This window comes from Myotis yumanensis, unplaced genomic scaffold, assembly GCF_028538775.1.
Source record: "Myotis yumanensis isolate MYYU_CA2020_CCGP unplaced genomic scaffold, mMyoYum1.0.hap1 SCAF_6, whole genome shotgun sequence".
Classification (NCBI taxonomy): domain Eukaryota; kingdom Metazoa; phylum Chordata; class Mammalia; order Chiroptera; family Vespertilionidae; genus Myotis; species Myotis yumanensis.
The window spans coordinates 82669105-82689293 of record NW_027223757.1 but is presented as its reverse complement, the minus strand read 5'-3'; the positions used below and the strand labels follow the sequence as shown (position 1 = coordinate 82689293).

The 20189-nt window shown below is 36.4% G+C and overlaps 2 protein-coding genes across 6 annotated transcripts in view; one reads left to right on the top strand and one right to left on the bottom strand.

Moving 5' to 3' along the window:
* Positions 1-20189, top strand: part of RUNX2 (RUNX family transcription factor 2) — a 224009-nt gene that overhangs the window by 26667 nt on the left and 177153 nt on the right. The window lies entirely within an intron of this gene.
* Positions 1-20189, bottom strand: part of SUPT3H (SPT3 homolog, SAGA and STAGA complex component) — a 478084-nt gene that overhangs the window by 443929 nt on the left and 13966 nt on the right. For all 5 annotated transcript variants that reach the window (XM_070418486.1, XM_070418489.1, XM_070418491.1 and 2 more), the window contains exon 2: positions 18388-18488. In XM_070418486.1, the coding sequence (XP_070274587.1) occupies positions 18388-18488 (101 nt within the window). The remainder of the gene's footprint in view (positions 1-18387; positions 18489-20189) is intronic.

Here is a 20189-nt window from a genome sequence, read left to right as displayed (position 1 = left end):
GGGAAGGAAGGCCTATTGCACAAAATTCATGCACTGGGGGGAGGAGGTGGTGTCCCTCAACCCAGCCTGCACCCTCTCCAATCTGGGACCCCTCAGGGCCTAAACCGGCAGTCGGACATCCCTCTCACAATCTGGGACTGCTGGCTCCTAACTGCTTGCCTGCCTGCCTGCCTGCCTGATTGGCCCTAACCACTCCCCTGCTGGCCTGATTGATGCCTAACTGATCCCCTGCCAGCCTGATCACTCACTACTGCCCTCCCCTGCTATGATCCGCCTCCTCCACCGGGCCCCACCTCTGCTGTGCGTGTGGCCATCTTGTGATGGTCATCTAGTGACAGTCATCTAGTGACAGCCATCTTGTGACGACATTAGGCAGTGATGCATGAGGGCGTGATGCATGACAACCACCTAGGCTATTATTAGCATAGATATTCCTAAACCCAAAACTAACTTACTACACATCCTAGGGTAAATAACCTCTGCTCTTCAGATTTTTCATGAGTAAATAAAAGACTACCCTAAACAATTTCTAAAGACTCTCAGATTTTCCATTTAAAGTAATTAATACTACCAACAATCCTTTGTTTTTGAATGAAGGCAGATAGTTGGTCCTCTAAAAATATGTTTTGGTTTAATTCTATCTATAATCCTAAGAAGTCAAACTAATTTAATAAAGGTATAGACATTTATATAGATTTGCACCGAACACCTACCTATCTGCTATGTAAATGATTTACATCACCTCATTCAATCCTCACAAGATACCTAGGAGATGAATACGGCTAACTTTATAAACAATAAAGCCCTCACAGCAATATAAAAAAAGAGAATTAATGAGATTCACTCTTGTTTGTAATGCCTCCTTCCTTCCACAAAGCAGACACTGCATATACTAGTATATTACATTTTCTAAAAGCAATAGTTTATAAGTAAATCAGAGACACCCTAATAGAATGTTACACCTTAAAAGTGTTTTTCATGCCCTGACCAGTTTGGCTCAGTGGATGGAGCATTGGCCTGTGGACTGAAAGGTCCCAGGTGCGATTCCAGTCAGGGGCATGTACCTTGATTGCGGGCACATCCCAGTACGGGGTGTGCAGGAGGCAGCTGATCGATGTTTCTCTCTCATCCATGTTTCTAACTCTCTATCCCTCTCCCTTCCTCTCTGTAAAAAATCAATAAAATATATATTTTTTTAAAAAGTGTTTTTCATGCAGCAAAGATTAAGAAGAAACAATTGCAGAACTTTATATTTGTAACTTTACATTTGTAACATTCCTTGAGAAACAAGGAATCACATTTAATAATAGGAATAGAATGCCTTTAGTTCTCGCTCAAGTTATTAGTAAGTAAGCAAAATAAAAACCTGATGTGTGATATAAAAATGTTCAAAACCTTAACAAATCAGGAGATGACCAAAATAAAGCAGTAATCTGCACTTCTAATATGAATGTATAAAGATAGATTACCCAGCTCCTATTTCCTACCTTTTTCATTTTGAAGACTTCTGACCTCTTGTTTAATTTAACAATTCCTAAACTATACTATCATACTATAAGCACAACTTCCTATTCATTCTATTAAATTCAATACCTACTAGGTACCTAATAGATACTAGGGACTGTAAGATAAGAAAATTAAAAATCTCTGTACTCAAGAAGCTTATATTAAGGAATAGAGATACACAAGTAAATAGAACTCTGTAATGCGGTAAAATAGGAACTTTTATAAGAATACAGTACAAGGTGCCACAGGACAGAGAGGGAATAACCAAGACTGGAAAGGTCAGGGAAGTCTTCCAGGTGGATAACATGTCCTAGAGTCTAATAGACGATGCTTCTATTTTCTGTTACGTTTCCTATTCTTCCAGCTCTCCTAATTACACCTTCTACTCTTCTTAATTTTATCCTTCATTGAAATATCCAAACCTTCTCCTCCCATTTTTCTACAAAGTGATCAACTCCTTCATACTTTTTATTCCATTCCTCCCCACCAGCCTAGGCTCAAAGATCAGAAAATTTCAATATTCTTCTACTACATCTGTCCCTCAAATCCCTAAATCAGTCCAATCATCTTTCTTTTCCAGTCCTATACCCAGCAGAGCTGAGCACTGTTAAGAAAATTATACAACCTCTTGCTGTTAGAGTTCTTATAAATGCTGACTAAACTCAGCTGAGTCCTTGATAACTTAGGCAACACTAAGCATGTTCCTAATTAGCTTTGTCTCCCTAACTCCACTATTGCCACCACAAAAAACCTTGACCACTCTCTTCAAGCTTCCCTACCTCCCATCCTTGCCAACCCCAGCTGGTGGCCTTGCCTACTTCTTCAAAATGGTATAAATGATCACTAGGCATAGCTAAAAATATTACTTCAAACTTTTTTTATGAGAAAAAACGTTATGTGTTTGTACTGAACCCAGCAACTGAACTACAATTCCTAACACTGTTTTGTTGAGAAAACAGATGCGGTCCCAGACAAGAACTTACAAATAAACTTTGACCTGTTTGCTACCTGACAATTTCAGCTATTAAAAATACAGGCAAAAACCAGAACTAAGAAGTAAACTCAGCTCTCAAAACTGATACTAAGTTTATGCACCAAAGATCACGTTATTTTTCTATGACTTGGGAAAGTGTGTCAGGCTTTTCTAGCTTTTGAACTCCTATTTTAGATACAAATCTAATAACTTTGATTACTGGCCTATCATTGACTGGAAGCAGCATTTAAAAAAGGGGGAATATGAAACACTGCCAAAGTATGACACAATGACAACAAAACTATCAGTTGCAAAGGAGAGAGAAAACATAAAAATTCTACAATATATATATAAATTATGACAGCAAAGAAAAGAACAATTTACCACAGTAGTTTAAAATATACTGCATGCCTCTATGATGCCCTAGGGCAGTGGTTCTCAACCTTCCTAATGCCGCGACCCTTTAATACAGTTCCTCATATTGTGGTGACCCCCAATTTCATTGTTACAAATTGAACATAATTAAAGCATAGTGATTAATCACAAAAATAATATGTAATTATATATGTGTTTTCCAATGGTCTTAGGCGACCCCTGTGAAAGGGTTGTTCGACCCCCAAAGGAGAACCGCTGCCCTAGGGCATCACTATAGCACAAGTGGATTGCAACACCTAATATATACAACAAATTTTCAGTTAAAAAAAAGATGAGCCCTAGCCAGTTTGGCTCAGTGGATAGAGCATTGGCCTGTGGACCAAAGGGTCGGTCCAGGGTTCAATTCCTGTCAAGGGCGCGTACCTTGGTTGCAGGCTCCTCCCCAGCCCAGGCCCTGTTTGGGGATCATGCTGGAGGCAACCAATCAATGTTTCTCTCTCACATCAATGTTTCTCTCTGTCTTTCCCACTCTCTCCCACTCTCCCTAAAAATCAATGGAAAAATATCCTTGGATGAGGATTAACAAAAAAAAAAAAAGATGAAATTATACCTGGTAATCTGTTCATACATAGTCATAATTGTGCATAATCTACTATAGAAATGTTTTCATTAAAATGGTCAAAATAAGATCCATTCGATCACTCAGATTAGCTCATATGCTTATAAAATGAAAATATATATATTCCTAGCCCGAGCTAGTTTTGGTCAGTGGTTAGAGCATCAACCCTTGCACCAAAGGGTCTCAATTGCAATTTCTAGTCAAGGGCATGTACCTGTGTTGCAGGTTCACTCCCTGCCCCCAGTGGGGGTGCATAAGGGAGGCAACCAGTGGATCGATGTGTCTTTCTTATATCGATGTTTCTTTCTCTCTCTCTCTCTCTCTCTCTCTCTCTCTCCCCCCCATTACCTCCACTCCCTCCCTCTCTCTGAAAATCAATGGAAAAAATATCCTTGGGGGAGGATTAAAAATATTTTTAATATATATAAAAATATATTTATTCTCTATGATTTATATTGCATAAACACCCTTGTATATAATCCCATTAGTCAGGATACAGTTTAACATACATATAAAAATTAAACTAGTTTTTTGTTTCTAATCATGCTCACCATTCAATCATAAGACAATAACTACATAATTTAAAGTTGAGAGGATAGTTTGGTTGATTTTTACATGCTGTGGACACAGCACAATTCTACACTTAAGCAAGAAAAACAAATATTAAAGAAAACTGAGAAGTTCTTCAGAGTCTCTAATCATATACTAGTTAACCAACTCACTCATTAATCAGTATCTATCCAGTGTTGTTTCAAATAAACTTTCTAAATGTAAAATTATTTCATTAATCAACTTTAAAAGTAAAATGAGTTGCACAAACCAATGTCTGAAATCTGAGAATAGAGCAAAAATCAGAAAAAGAAAAATAAAACTGCTTAAAATTTGCACTTAGAATTTGTTTTGGAGCTTGTTAAAATGATTCCTAAAAATTCATCTGGAAGAACAAAAATAGGAAAAAAGAGAAGAAATATTTTAAAAAGCAAAGTTATGCAGACGACCTTGAACTATAATACCAAATACTAAAACATATTAAGAAGCTATAATAACTAAAGTAATGCAGCACTGGCAAAGGAATAGACAATTCAATGGGACAGAGAAGAAAGTCAAAAATAATAATTTATTATCTCATGAAGGCAGCATTTCAATTATGATAGGAAAGGAAGGCTTATATAACTGTCGTATTGATACCACTGGTAAACCAATTCAAAGTAAAACTGACACCATACAACAAAATAATGGATTAAATATTAAACTGTAGAAAATAAAAGCCTGAAATATAAGAAGTACACATTATGATGTATAAAATTGAAGGTAGGTCTTTCTGTGGAGGCAATAAAGAAGTATAAGTCTAATTTAACTCTACATTACAAATGAAAACTCACATATTTTAAAAAAAAAAGAATTATAAACAAACCGTAAGAAAACCAAAAGATGGAGGGAAGAGGTGTAGAAAGACTGCCAAACATGATCAACAAAGGATCAATGTCTTAAATATATTAAAAACCCTTAATAAACAATAGGAAAAAACAAGAACTCGGTAAAATTGTGCCAAGAATATGAACAAACACCCACAAATGGAGAAATATAAATACTTTCAAACTCAGTAGTCAAAGAAGAGCTATAACACAACATAATGTTTCTATATCAGAGAGAGATGGAGAGGGATGCTCTCATAACTGTTGACAGAAATGTAAATCAGTCCAACTTTCCTGGAGGAAAAATTAGAAAGAACTATCAAAAAAGCTTTTAGACTCAAAAATTCTTCTTCTAAGACTTCAATATAGGGTAACAGGTATCAAGATTTCATTACATCATCTTTTAATAATAGCAGAAAAACTGGAAAAACAATATGCTTCAATAACAGGGGATTAATAACATATTGATACCCATAAAATAAAATAATTTTCTAATAACATAGAAAATTGTTCACAGTATATTAAGTGGGGTAAGAAGAAGGCAGCGCACAAAAAAACACACACACAACAATGGTTAAACATTACTAAGAACTTAAAAAAAAGATTGTCAGACACAAGGACACCTACCCCAAAGTATAAGACTCACTGTTAGTAAGGGATTACAGATAGCTTTTATTTTCTTCTTTTTGCTTCTGTGTGTGAGGATCATATTACCTCTCCTGACTTAAGGAACTCATAAACAAGTTGCCTTAGTTTCTTTGAATAATAAAGTCCTCCCTTGTGTTTATTTAGGTTCCAACGTTCATCAAACAGAAAACTCAACTACAAAATGCTATAAAGACTTTAAATTAAACACATACATATATTCTTTCTCTTTCTCCCTTCACAAGTATAAGTTTTTTACATGTAAATAATATACACTGAGTGGCCAGATTATTATGACCACCTGACATTTGTAGGCAAATTAGCTATAATTTCCCGCTGAAGTTGCTAGAGGACCAGATCATTATAAACGTCTGAATAGCACAACATACCTAAGTATCGTTGCTGATCAAGTTCATCCTATCATGTTGATGGAGTATCCCAATGGAGATGGCTTCTTCCAACAAGACAATGTGCCATGCCACGGTGCTCGTATTGTGCAGGAGTGGTTTCAAGAACATGAGGGAGACTTTACCTTGCTTAGGTGGCCCTACAATCACCAGATCTCAATGCAATTGAGCATTTGTGGGACAAAGTTAAAAGAGCCATCAGGCAGCTGGTTCCACAACCATCAAATCTCAGGACAGTGCTATTCATCAGGCATGGTGTCAGATTCCTCACATCACCTTTCAACATCTCGTGAAGTCAATGCCAAGAAGAATTGCCGCAGTATTGAAGGCAAAAGGTGGCCCAACGAAGTACTGATGGGGTGGTCATAATAATCTGGCCGGTCATAATAATCTGACCACTCAGTGTATATTATATATGTCACATTACTCAATATTGGCAAGGCATACATACAGTATACTGTTGGTGGAATTATAACACATTAAAACCTTCATGGAAGGTCATCAAAAACCTTTACGGAATTAGTTCTAATACTTAAAGACGGGAAGGAAAGAGGGACTGTAGCTAAGTATGAAGTCCATTGCAATCATATATGTAACACTGAAAAATGAGAAAAAACCTAATATATTTAACAAGACTGCTTAAAGACATCATAATGGAATACAAACTGTTGCAGCTATAAAGATAATGCCACATATTTATCAACATGGAAAGGGCTTTTGATATAATAAGCAAAAACCCAAGTTATACAATAGCAGGCTTCTGATATATATTTTTATATGCATTTGAAAGGAACTGGAAAGAGAAATCCAAAAGCATTAACAATCCTTTAACTCAGTCAGTTTAAAGTGTTCATGATCTTTCTCTATTTTCTCATTTTTCCTTTTCAGGAAATAATATGAACTGCTTCTATATAAGGAAATATAAAAAACTCTTCATTTGAGAAAACTAATGATATAACATTTCTCCTTCCCATAACATTTCCCTGTGTTGTTTTTGTTGTTTTTTAGAAGGGGGGATGGGGGGACATTTTGTTCTAGACATATAAAATCCACCATTACAGAAATGACTAAGATCTTCTGACTTTGAATTTATAATCCTTTGCACTGTATCATGCTATCTTAATCATTTACTCACGTATATATATATATATATAGCTTTATTGTCCTTTACATTAACTTATCCTTTAAAATACCTACCTTTAATTACAAATTCTAGATACATGAAGTTTATTGTACATTAAAAACAACCATCCGCTCTGTTCACATCCTTCTAAAGAATTAGAGGGCACTGTTAATAATCCTATATAATAAAAGCCTAATATGCTAAGTGTCTGGTCATCTGGTCAGCCGTTCAACTAATCAAAGTGTAATATGCTAATGATATGCTTACGCCGCTCAACCACTTGTTATGATGTGCACTGACCACCAGGAGGCAGTCAACTGGTTGACCAGTCGCTATGATGTGCACTGACCACCAGGGGGCAGACAGTTGACCAGTCACTATGACATGCACTGACCACCAGAGGGAGACACTCCGACTGGTAGGTTAGCTTGCTGCTGAGGTCGGCCAATCGGGACTGAGCGAGATGGGCCAGACATGCCCTGGAGCACTCCCGCGGTCCCTCTCCAACCGGCCAACCTCCCATGTCCCTCACCGGCCTCAACTGTGCACCAGTGGGGTCCCTCGGCCTGGCTTGCGCCCTCTCCCAATCCAGGACCCCTCAGGGGATGTCAGAGAGCCAGTTTTGGCCTGATCCCACAAGCAAGGCCGAAGGATCCCACAGGTGCACAAATTCATGCACCAGACCTCTAGTAAATAATAATAAAGGACACAGTTAAACCTAAATTCCAGGTTGGAAGAGGCATAATACAATCAGTGGTTTACTTAAAAATGGTTGTACTCCAAGTTTGACTGTTTAGAAGTAATTCTACACAAGAAGAAAATTATTTTTGTTATAGATATAAGTACGTATTAATTGCCAGGCCAGTAAAAAAGTTTAACCCATAATTGGCAAAAACATATTACTAGTACTAGAGGCCCGATGTGTAAAATTCGTACAAGGGGCTCAGCCCTCGCAGCCCTTCCTGGCTTCGTCCGGAAGGTCGTCCTGAAGGACGTCTGGAAGGTCGTTCAGCTCTCCTGCCTAATTAGCATATTACACTTTTATTATTATAGATATTGTTATCCATATTAAACACACATTACCAACCAATGTAATAAAGGGATAGAGAGAAAGCCACAAAAGGCTAGTAACACTCTACCAGCCATGGCAAAAACTGGTCATAACATGGTTCTTTCAAGATAGAAAAACCTATGAAAAGTAAAAGAGGAAGAAAGCAGTCAGTCAAAGATAACAGATTAAAGGCTAGATCTCACTACTCTTCACTAAAAAAGTGGTTTGTGAACCCTATGCATTCTGTCTTGGGAAAAAAATGTTATGCCAATCAGAAAACCTAATGACTATAGTATTTTTAAAAAGGTTTATGGAGTTTTGCTTAAGATGAAATCTATGCAGAGATATAAGAAAATTATATTTTCCAAAGGTGACATAATCATACCAATATATAGTTTTTGTAATGTATTTTCATATGTTAAAAACATACACACATATTAATATATATTATGCTAACATATTAATGCATATCATAGAATAAGACAATTCCAATTGTTTTCAATGTAATGTAAAACTGCATGTGAATCTCACATGTAGAGAGAATTAAAACTGTGCCTTGGCAAATTTAAAAACGGTCATGGACCCTTAGACTCCACAAATAGTCAAAATCAAAGCGATGCATCCCTCTATATAAAGAACCTACTAAAGGTGTAAAATTATACCTTTTTAATTTTAGTTGCTTACATTCTATGTCAATAGAATTTATTGTAATCAACACATAATCAGATATCAAATTTAATTTTTTACCCAAATTTACTAAATGCTTTTTAATATATTTTCTATATAGAATAATCTATTTTTATCTAATACTTTTTTTAAAGATTAATTTTGAACTTATACATTTAAAAATAATTAGTTTTCAAAATCTCAGTATATTAAAAATGAAATTTTGAATTAAGAAAATACTGCCTAACATGCTACTAACTTCATAGTTCCTGGAAACTTTGCAAATCTTGCTGCATAAAATTGAGGACACAAAACTTGCAATCCTATATAATAAAAACCTAATATGCTAAGTGTCCGGTTGTCCGCTCGTCTGTTCAACCAATCAAAGCATAATATGCTAATGATATACTAAGGCTGCTCAAACGCTCACTATGACATGCACTGACCACCAGGAGGCAGACGCTCCAACTGGTAGGTTAGCTTGCTGCTGGGGTCCGTCCAATCAGGACTGAGCTAGACAGGCCAGACACATCCTGGAGCCCCCCCATGGCCCCTCCCCGGCTGGCCTATCTCCCATGCCCCTCCCCGGCCCTTGATCGTGCACCAGTGGGGTCCCTCAGCCTGGCCTGCACCCTCTCACAATTCAGGACCCTTCAGGGGATGTCAGAGAGCCGGTTTTGGCCTGATCCCACAGGCCAGGCTGAGGAACCCCACTGGTGCACGAATTCATGCATCAGGCTTCTAGTATTACATATTCAATTACACATGCTGGCATGATAATCAAGTGCAATACAAAATATTCAGAAGTATAGTCATAGAAATTTCAGAAAGACTAAATATCAATATACCATGTAAATGCACAAGTGTTTTTAAAAAAGTAACACATTTCAATATTACCCAGATTTTCCAGAGAATAGAACATGAATGCAGTATTAAACTTACCATTCATCTCTAAACTGCCAAAGTAACCACAAATAAACACCCCCAAATCTTTAAAGAACTGTGGAACAGCCTGGCCGGTGTGGCTCAATGATTGAATATTGACCTATGACCCAGGAGGTTGAGATTAGGTTCCCAGTCAGGGCATATGCCTACGTTGCAGGCTTGATCCCTGGTGTGGGGCATGCAGAAGGCAGTCGATCAATGATTCTCTCATCATTGATGTTTCTATCACTCTCTCCCTCTCCTTTCATCTCTGAAATCAATAAAAATACATTTTTAAAAATTTCAAAAAACAAACAAACTGTGGGACAATGACAACCAAAAAAAGAGGAAGTAAAAAGTAAGTCTATGACTGTTAAAATTAAATCTATAAATATAAAAGCCTAAGTGACCAAATGACCGAACAAAATAAATGTTTGTCTCACATTAATATTTCTCTCTGTCTTTCATTCTCCCTTCCACTCTCTCTAAAAATCAATGGAAAAATATCCTCGGGTGAGGATAAAATAAAAATTAAAAATCACACAACATGTAAAATATATTCTCCCCAATTTCAATAAAAATATAACATAAGCCCTAACCGGTTTGGCTCAGTGGACAGAGCATCAGCCTGCGGACTGAAGGGTCCCGGGTTCAATTTCGGTCAAGGGCATGTACCTTGGTTGCGGCCACATCCCCAGTGGGAGGTGTGCAGGAGGCAGCACACCTCGATGTTTCTCTCTCATTGATGTTTCTAACTATCTCTCTCCCTTCCTCTCTGTAAAAAAATCAATAAAATATATTTTAAAGTATATATATATGTATCACATAAATGGATGGAACTGGAGAGCATTATGCTAAGCGAAATAAGCCAGTCAGAGAAAGATAAATATCACATGATCTCACTCATTTGTGGAATATAATGAACAACATATACTGATGAACAAAAACAGATGCAGAGATAGAGAAGCATCGATTAGACCGTCAAACCTCAGAGGGAAGGTAGGGGAGGGTGGGGGTAAGGGGGAGAGATCAACCAAAGGACTTGTATGCATGCATATAAGCCTAACCAATGGACACAGACACCAGGGGGGTGAGGGCATGAGTGTGGGGGTAGGGTGCAAGGGGGGATAAGGACACATATGTAATACCTTAATCAATAAAGAAAAAAAAATTATATATATATATATATATATATATATATATATATATATATCATAAGCAACCCGAAAAGAAATATTCCTTGTATGTTATATTTTCAATATTTATTCTGTTGTCCAATATGGTATCCACTTAGTATGTATGCCTATTTAAATTTAAATTAAACTAAAATTTAAAATCCAATTGTTTAGTTGCCCATCTCATTTAATGTGCTCAATAAGTACACAGGGTTAGTGGCTATCATACTACAAAATACAGAAATTTCTATCACGCAGAGAGTTCTACTAGATAGAATGCTATGATGTAGACAAATAATTTTATCATTATAGGTAATTATAAAAGTTCTTCCCATAAAACTGCAAACATTTCTCCCTGCACTTGACACATTCTTTCCAAACTTCCTATGTTAATGATGACAATTACTTTTTTAAAAAAGGTAACAACTAAAAGAATAGTGTTTACTATGTGTGGGGAACAATACGATATGCTTTGATTCAATATCTCATTTCATCCTCATAAACCCTATGAGGTAGAAACAAGTTCACAATCCCTTATCTGAAAGATGTATTTCAGAATTCAGAGGTTTTCAGGTTTTATAAAGTTAATACTGTACATAAACCATAAGCTACATAACATCCTCAGTAGGGTCTAGGAAAGCACTTAGCAACGCAGTGGAATGAATGAGTATTAACACTAAAGTGAAGACAAACATAACTGCATATCACTTAGGTCCTGGTTCTGCCATCATATCAGTTCAGAACAGATAGTCCCATCCTCCAATGTGCTAATTTGCAACTACATTGCAATTTTAGAATGACAGATCTGTGCATTTTTACCTATTTTTCATCACAGAACCACTAAAATGACTCCATCTCCCTGAATTTCAAGAAATTACTTCTAAGATTGAACAACTGTTTTTCCCCGTGGTAATTAATTATGTACACTGTATCCTTAAATAAAGGTCCCATTTATTTTCTTTACATGAGAGAACTGATAGAGATATTTAAGTACAAATTCAAAACTATATTTCGTCACATTTACCAAATGACACATTTCTTTTCAATGCAGGCCATTAATTCAGTTGACTCTAGCAACTTAAACATTTCCTTATTCCATTTCTGAAAGGAAAAAAAGTATAACCAACTTTCAGTTACACAGCACTTTTATGTTCTCAATCAACTTTTACATACATTTTCTCACTGTCAGGAAAGATTGTGACCAATTTAGTATTATAATTTGAAAATCTTCCTCAATCGTGTTATATTTATAAACCAGTGTATATCTTAAAATATTATACATAGATGCCTCTCACAGAAAGTAAAAGGATAAATTTATCCACATATTTTTAGTGTAATGTAAATATCAGGAATTAAAATAAAATATTTAATAGTGACATAATATAAATATAAGATAAACACTTAAATATTCAATAATAATGTGGCCATATTTATATCTAAAATTATGAAATATTGCAAATATAAGCAACCAATATGGAGTATATTGAGCACATCATTTCTAAGAAAAATTATGTTTTCTCTTGGTTACTGATATGGCCTTGCTTAAAGATTTGGTGATTAGGAATAAGACATTGAAAAAAATGCTATGATAATATGAAAATAACAACTTAATTCAATACTTCTTATAAAATTAGACCTCATTTCTAATAACAGTAATTAAGTGAACAATTATTTCACTTTCACATTATTACTTCATTATTGCACACTAGTCAAACATAAACTAGTAAAAGTTCATTTGTTCACTAATTTTATACATAAAAATAAAAGTTTTATTGATTAAAATGTAGCTTAGCATAATTTGTCAAGAGCACTGACTCTGGAGTTAGACTTCATGGATTCAATCCAGGTCTTGCCAATTTGTATCTCCATTTTCTCATCCATTAAAGGGAAATAACAGAATTTACCTCATAGGGTTATATAAGGATTAAGTGATATGGTATATGGAAATACTCAGGTATATGGTACACATTATGTTTTATACAAGCATTCACTATTATCAATAGAATTGTTAAAGCATCTTTGAAATTATAATGTATTAATGTTAGCACTTTTTACCTTTAATAATTTTTCTTTGCTCCAATTTTCTGAAAAACTTAAATGTACTATGTAAACTCAATAACTGAAGGGACCTTGTGTCAGTTTAGTAACTTTCTACTACTAACTCATATATTTAAATTTTTCTATTGACTGATTTTAGAGGGAGAGGAAGGGAGAGAGAGAAACATTAATTTGTTGTTCCACTTATTTATGCATTCATTGGTTGCTTCTTGTATGTGCCCTGACCAGAGACTGAATTAGCAACTTGGGAGTACGGGGACAACACCTCAACCAACTGAGTTACCCGGCCAGGGCTATTAACTCATATATTTAAATATTAAATCTCTTTAAAGTTAGACTGAGGTAAGGGTAGAACTGGGAATATATTCTTACACAACTCATAACTTCAAAATGCTAAAAGGCCAAATTATACCATTTCACATATACAATTATGCACTAGTCTAGTGCACAATAAATAAATGGCTGTTGCTAATTATCCCAAAAATTCCCAAGAGAAGAAGCAAATCTTACTGAGAAAATTATTAGTTCAGTTTTGGACATACCAAGGTTGAGGTGCTCATGGGCATTCCAGGAAGCAATCAGAATTAGACCTAAAGTTAGCAAGCTTACCCTCAGAAGTTCATCACTTCCTCCTGTGTACTGCTATGGAATTTATCACATCCTACCACACGACAATTATGTCTCCATGACCCTCCTCTACTGACAGACTACCTTAAAGGCACTTAGGTCCTGCCATGTATGGGAGGACCTACATGCAGAATTTTCAGAACCGTACAATTAAAAGACTAAATTTTATCGTATATAAATAAAGGTCTAATTTTTAAAAATTATTTTTCATCTGTGGATTTTAAATAAGGCTGAAATTTTCATTTGGCAGAGTTCTTACAAAATACAGGTAACATGTAAACAAAATCTTTTTTTTTTTTTTTTATTTCACCACATGAAAATTACTAAATGTTACCAAGCAGTGAAACTCTGGCATCATTACTGGGTCTATAAGCCTGAAAAAGAGTAAGATAAGTCCAGAAGCATATAAATAAGGAAGAGTGAATCCAATGAAGACTTCTTGAAGGGCATTTAAATTAAAATTCTTACGAAGTTTGTTAAAATAACTGCAATGTGAATTGAAAAGATTTCACTTTTTAATTTAAAGGTTACCTGAGTTCAGTAACTTAAAATGAAAGGCCTCTGGACCCTGCCAGCACACGTTATTAAAAAAGCGGTGATAAGTAGCATCTAGCAAATGTGCACAGTTGTAAGTTGCTGCCATCCCCAACCCACTAGCGTTAGTTTGACTGCTAATCCTTTCACTTAAAATTTGTCAAAGCACTTCCTAAAGAATGCTTCACTGGCAGTATTTACCACCTACACTTTAAATATGGTCAATTCTATCAAGGCTCCAACAGCAGAACAGACTGGCTGCCAGTTCTATATTTAAAAGCAAATCATGACAATTTCATTTGTGCTTGACAACTAGATACCTGAAACCATTCCCTGGAAATGTCACTATAATATTGTTACTTATTTGGAGGGATAGGACCCAAGAGAAAAACAGGTCATTAGTGGTGAATGGGTGAAGAAGACAGTAGCATTAGGGATGGAAAAATAGCAATACAACACAAACATACTTAAGAGAACTGTGAAACTGCAGCATTCACGGAATGAAATTCCTACAACACAAAATAAACACAGAGATGTAAGCCTACACTTTCTCATTTGAAATCACATAAGCAAAGATCAAATGTATATTGATTCTAAGTTAAATAACAAAAGCCTGAAAACTTTATACCAATAGAAAATATTGTTAAATTAAAAAATATTCCCCCAATTTTGGCCCTACTTTTTTTGCTCTATGAAGCAATTCATAAGGGAAAAAAAATAACTTCAGACTATAAATGATGAATGTAACTATTAGGAGTAGCCTCTCTATGAGGTCTGAAATAGAAGGAAAATGTATATTTCTTCCAAAGCTGTAGCCAACAATAACTTTTGCATTCTGAATCCAGCTTAAGCACATTAGTAGGGAAGATGTTTGCAAAAGTATTTAATAAGAAAGTGCTGAATTTAGCTTTTATTTTATTTTTTTCTCAGTTTTCTTAAGTGGCCTGCAGTCTATCAAATGCATTAAGCAGAACCTCTCCTAAGCATAAATGATAAAAAGGAAAAAAAGCTTTATTATTATAGAGACCTGTTTCTATAGATAAAGGGTCATCAAACTTTTTCTGTAAAGGGCCAGATAGTAAATACTTTCAGCTTTACTGGCCATGTGGTCTCTATCACAAATACTCAACTCTGCCATGAAGCATGAAGGCAGAGATATATAATAGATAAATGAGTAAAACCTTATTTTCAAAAACAGGCAGCCAGTCTATGAGCACATGGCCATAGTTTGTTGATCACTGCTGTAGAGCATATTAATTATGTACCAACAAATATATTGCTTTAATAAATAACACCAAATTTAACACATGATGTCTGAAATTTGCTTTAAACTGTTGCATTAAAAACAAGTGGAAAGTAGGGAAAAAGGTTAAATAAGACTGGCAAAACACAGTTATTGTTAAAGCCAGATGATGGATGCATTGGGTTCATTATACTCTTCTCTATAATATATACTAGTGGCCTGGTGCACGAATTCATGCACAATGAAAGGAAATTAATTGGAAGGAATAGTTTAATATCGCTATTCGCACTTTCTCTATAATAGAAGTGTCATCCAAATTCACAATCGACAATGACAAATCGAAACACATGTGTGCGATTGGCACCAGCGAGAGCTTTATATGTATCATGCATACGTGAGTCCACTTAGCCTTTTATATATGCAGAATAAACTTGCTTAATTAGACCTGCTTTCTGATTTAGCTAAACTTTTTCCAGCCCAGTAAAGCACCCCAACTTCCCTTTCAGGTAACTGTCAGCAACACAGTAGTAAATATCAACATGAAGCAGATTATTATTGTAGATCACTCAGGGAGAAAAAAGGGTAAAATATTTAACTGCTGCAGTGTTTTACTATATTCTGCACAGTGAGAAAACCTGAAGTCGTTTTCAAAGTCCACCATTTCTTACTTCTTTTCAGTCGGGTCAAGTATCTACGCTTTCTAAATCTCCGTTTTCCAGCTAATGAAAAGAAAATAGGATTCCACTGAGTCTCCTATCCACCTACTCCAGGACTTCTGTGAGGATCAAATGAGATGAGGCACGAGAAAACATTTCACAGATATTTGGTTACAGTGTGAAATGTTTGCACCTGTCTATAAAGCAAGTCATGTTCCTGGACTGAAGAAACTACAAGGAGGCTAGTTGTTACTAGGGAGAGGAAGCCGGGCATTGCTATGTGCTGTCATTACCCGGATGGACACTTAGCATATTAGCTTTTAATATATGTAGATTATATATAATATGTTTTAAAACACAAAGTAAATCGGTGGACTGGCTCTCTACAGGAAAATAAATTTCCGCACTTTACTATAAACCTTCTAAAACACATTTGACGTTTTTAAACATAATTAACATAATACAACATAAAAGATTCTGTTTTGTTTTGTTTTGTTAATCCTCACCCCACCCAAGTATATTTTTCCATTGATTTTTTTATGGAGAGTATAAGAGAGAGGGAAAGACAGAGAGAAACATCGATGTAAGAGAAACACATTGATTGGTTGCCTCCTGCACAAGCCCTGACCAGGATCTGGACCAGGGAGGAGCCTGCAACCAAGTACATACCATTGGCCGGAATCGAACCTGGGACCCTTTCGTCCTCAGGCTGACGCTCTATCCACTGAGCAAAACCGGCTAGGGCAACATAAAAGATTCTTAACATAAAGCTACTAAACTGTAATGAAAAAACTTAAACCAATAAACTATATATACTAAAAGTGTATAAAGCGTAAACCCTTAACATTTTCCATAATTTAAAACACAAGGCCCTGGCCAGGTAGCTCAGTTGGCTAGAGCACTGTCCTGATATTCCAAAGTTACGTGTTCAACCTCTGGTCAGGGCACATATAAGAATCATACAATGAATGCATAAATAAATGGAACAACAAATCAATGTTTCTCTCTTTCTCTCTCTCTTTCTTCTTCTCTCTAAAATCAGTAAATTAGAAAAAAAACCTGACTCACCTCATACAACTCCTAAGTTAGTACATTTATTTTATTCTCATCTCATCCAATCTCTGGTTTTTTAATATAATTACTAGAGGCCCAATGCACAAAATTCGTGCAAGGGCTCGGCCCCCACAGCCCTGGCTTCGTCCAGAAGGTTGTCCGGAAGGACATCCGGAAAGTTGTCTGGTTGTCCGGTCTAATTAGCATATTATACTTTTATCATTATAGATTTTAGGGCATACATATATTATTTATGTTAACATATAATAGGTTTAATTTTCAAATGAACTAAATAATTTTTTCTCAGTTTTAAACTCTAGGCAATAAATATTAATAGATACAACCCACATAAACAGACGCTGATCAAGGTCTCCAATAATAGAGTGTAAAGGAAGCCTGAAACCAAAAAGTTTAATAACCTATGACCTAAATGTCTTCAATGTGGTTTAAGGTATGTTCACGAAAAAGTATTAGATATATGCTCAAACGCATTTTTTCTTGGGACAATAAATACCACACAGTGGAGTCCATCCATTATGAAGGCTATCAATACACACCCACAGGAGGAAGACACTTAGACCTTCAAAAGAAACATTCTTTTAAAATTGCTGGACATGTCAGGAATAATGCATCCATGTCAGGAAAAGAAGAGTTCTAATGTGTTGTCCCTCATGCAGATAATTGTCTCCTGAACCAATAATAAAGAAAAACTAGTATGTGCCAACTGACATTTCCAATAAATATGCTATTAAATCAAGATACGCAGTCTCACTCAATGCAGGAAGCCAGAAATCAAGCAGAGAAGAGCCTTAGGCAAGAAATCTTAATGACTGTGCAACTTTTCAAAAACTGAGTGTGTTTTTTAAATATTCTAATTTTTTCCTCAATCTTCCGAAATACAGTGATTTCAAATATTATCAAAACTAAAAAGTAAATTACATTAGGCAAATAGAATTATTGTGACATTTGAGAATAATTGAGAACTCTGAAAACACTGCAACTACGCTAGGATATAATCTATATCAAAATTTTCTAAATCTAAAATGGCAATAAACAATTTATAACAGATAATTAGAGCAAAAAGATTTACATAAATGTTCATTCTTTTATAAATATAAACCAATACTTATTTTCCTAATACAGTACAATTGTAGCATTTTTAACTAATGCTGCCCCTTTTGTCTGCATATTGTTATTGAAAATGTTATCAGACAATTTCATTTTTACTTTAAGTACAAGTTTCCCAGTTAAGTTTTATAAATGTTGTTATTTCTATTGTCTTTTATCAACATGAATAACTTAACATAGTAATAAGTAAGATGCAGAGACATACTTACATCATACTCTGCAATTCTGAGGCAAAGCTTGCAGACTTTCCTGTACTTCTTCCACTACTTGAAGTGGCAGTAGACATTGGGCTGGCTGCAGTATTATTCATCTAAATAGAAAAGAGAAATAACACAAAATGTATTTAATTATAAATAAATGCAAGGAAAACAAAAGCAATTATAAATTATATCAAAAAGTATAGAAAATTTTAAATTTCTGATTTTTTGTGTGTAAATCTGATTTTTTTATACTTAATGTTCTTTATTAAAATGAAATAGTAAGCCCAGCTGGTGTAGCTCCGTAGTTGAGCATCAACCCATGAACCAGGAGGTCACAGTTTGATTCTCGGTCAGGGTACATGCCTGGGTTGTGGGCTTGATTCCCAGTAGGGGGCATGCAGGGGACAGCCCATCGATGATTCTCTCTCATTGATGTTTCTATCTCTCTCTCTCTATCCCTCTCCCTTTCTCTCTCTATAGTCAATAAAAGTGTATTTTTTAAAAAAGGAATAGTCAGGTGGGAAAAAATTGCTTAGTCATGTACGATATAAAGAATTACTCCCTTGAGTGATAAAACATTTCAGTACATATTTTATAAGTAATGGAAGAAAAGTAGTCATTAAAATATTTTAATAGAGCTCAGTGGTTTTCAAAATGTGTTCCAGGGAGCCCTAAGACTCACTGGCACTATTTCAGGGAGCTCCCAGTGGCCCCCAAGCATATAGCTCATCAGTTCCATCCAGAACACCAGAACAACTCAACATATAAATAGAGTTCCAAGTGAGATTTCATTTAAAGAATAAAATTGTACAACTGTAAGACACAAAATTAGAAAATGCCAGCACAATCTAATCCCTATATGAACCAAAGCCTTAATACAAATAATATAAAGTCAATCAGTAGATCAGAAGAAAGCATTGTGATACTTTATAATCTTACTAGAGTCCCAGCGCAGGAATTCATGCACAGGTGGAATCCCTCAGCCTGGCCAGCGATCGGGGCTGATCAGGGCCAATCGGGGCCAGTTGGCCAGGGGGAGGGACCGCAGGAGGTTGGCCAGCCAAGGGAGGTTGGCTATCGGAGTGCACTGACCACCAGGGAGCAGCTCCTGCATTGAACATCTGTCCCCTTGTGGTCAGTGCACATCATAGTGGCCAGTCAACTGGTTGTTCAATCACTTAGACTTTTATATATATAGACTAGAGGTCCGATGCAAGAATTCATGCATGAGTAGGGTCCCTTGGACTGCCCAGAGATCGGGGCCGATCGGGGCCATCTTGCCCAGTCCTGATCGGGCTGATTGGGGCCAGCTGGCCAGGTGGAGGGACCACAGGAGGTTGGCCGGCCATGGGAGGTTGGCTGTGGGAGCACACTGACCACCAGGGGGCAGCTCCTGCATTGAGCATCTGCCCCCTGGTGGCCAGTGTGTGTCATAGTGACTGGTCATTTGGTCGTTCGGTCACTTAGGCTTTTACACACACACACACACACACACACACACACACATATATATACACACACTAGAGGCCCGATGCACAAAGATTCGTGCAAGAATGGGCCTTTCTTCCCCTGGTTGCCAGCACCGCTTTCACTCCGACCCAGAGCCGCCTTTCTGCCTTCACTCCGACCCGGAGCCACCTTTTCGCCTTCTCACGCTGCCCAGAGGCCCTGAGCGGCTGGGGCGGTGTGGAACGCCTGTGTCAATGCAAGCATCCCGCCCCCGGCCGCTCAGCGCCTGAGTATGCAAATTAACCCGCTATCTTTGTTGGGTTGATTTGCATACTCACTCCTGATTGGCTGGTGGGCGTCGT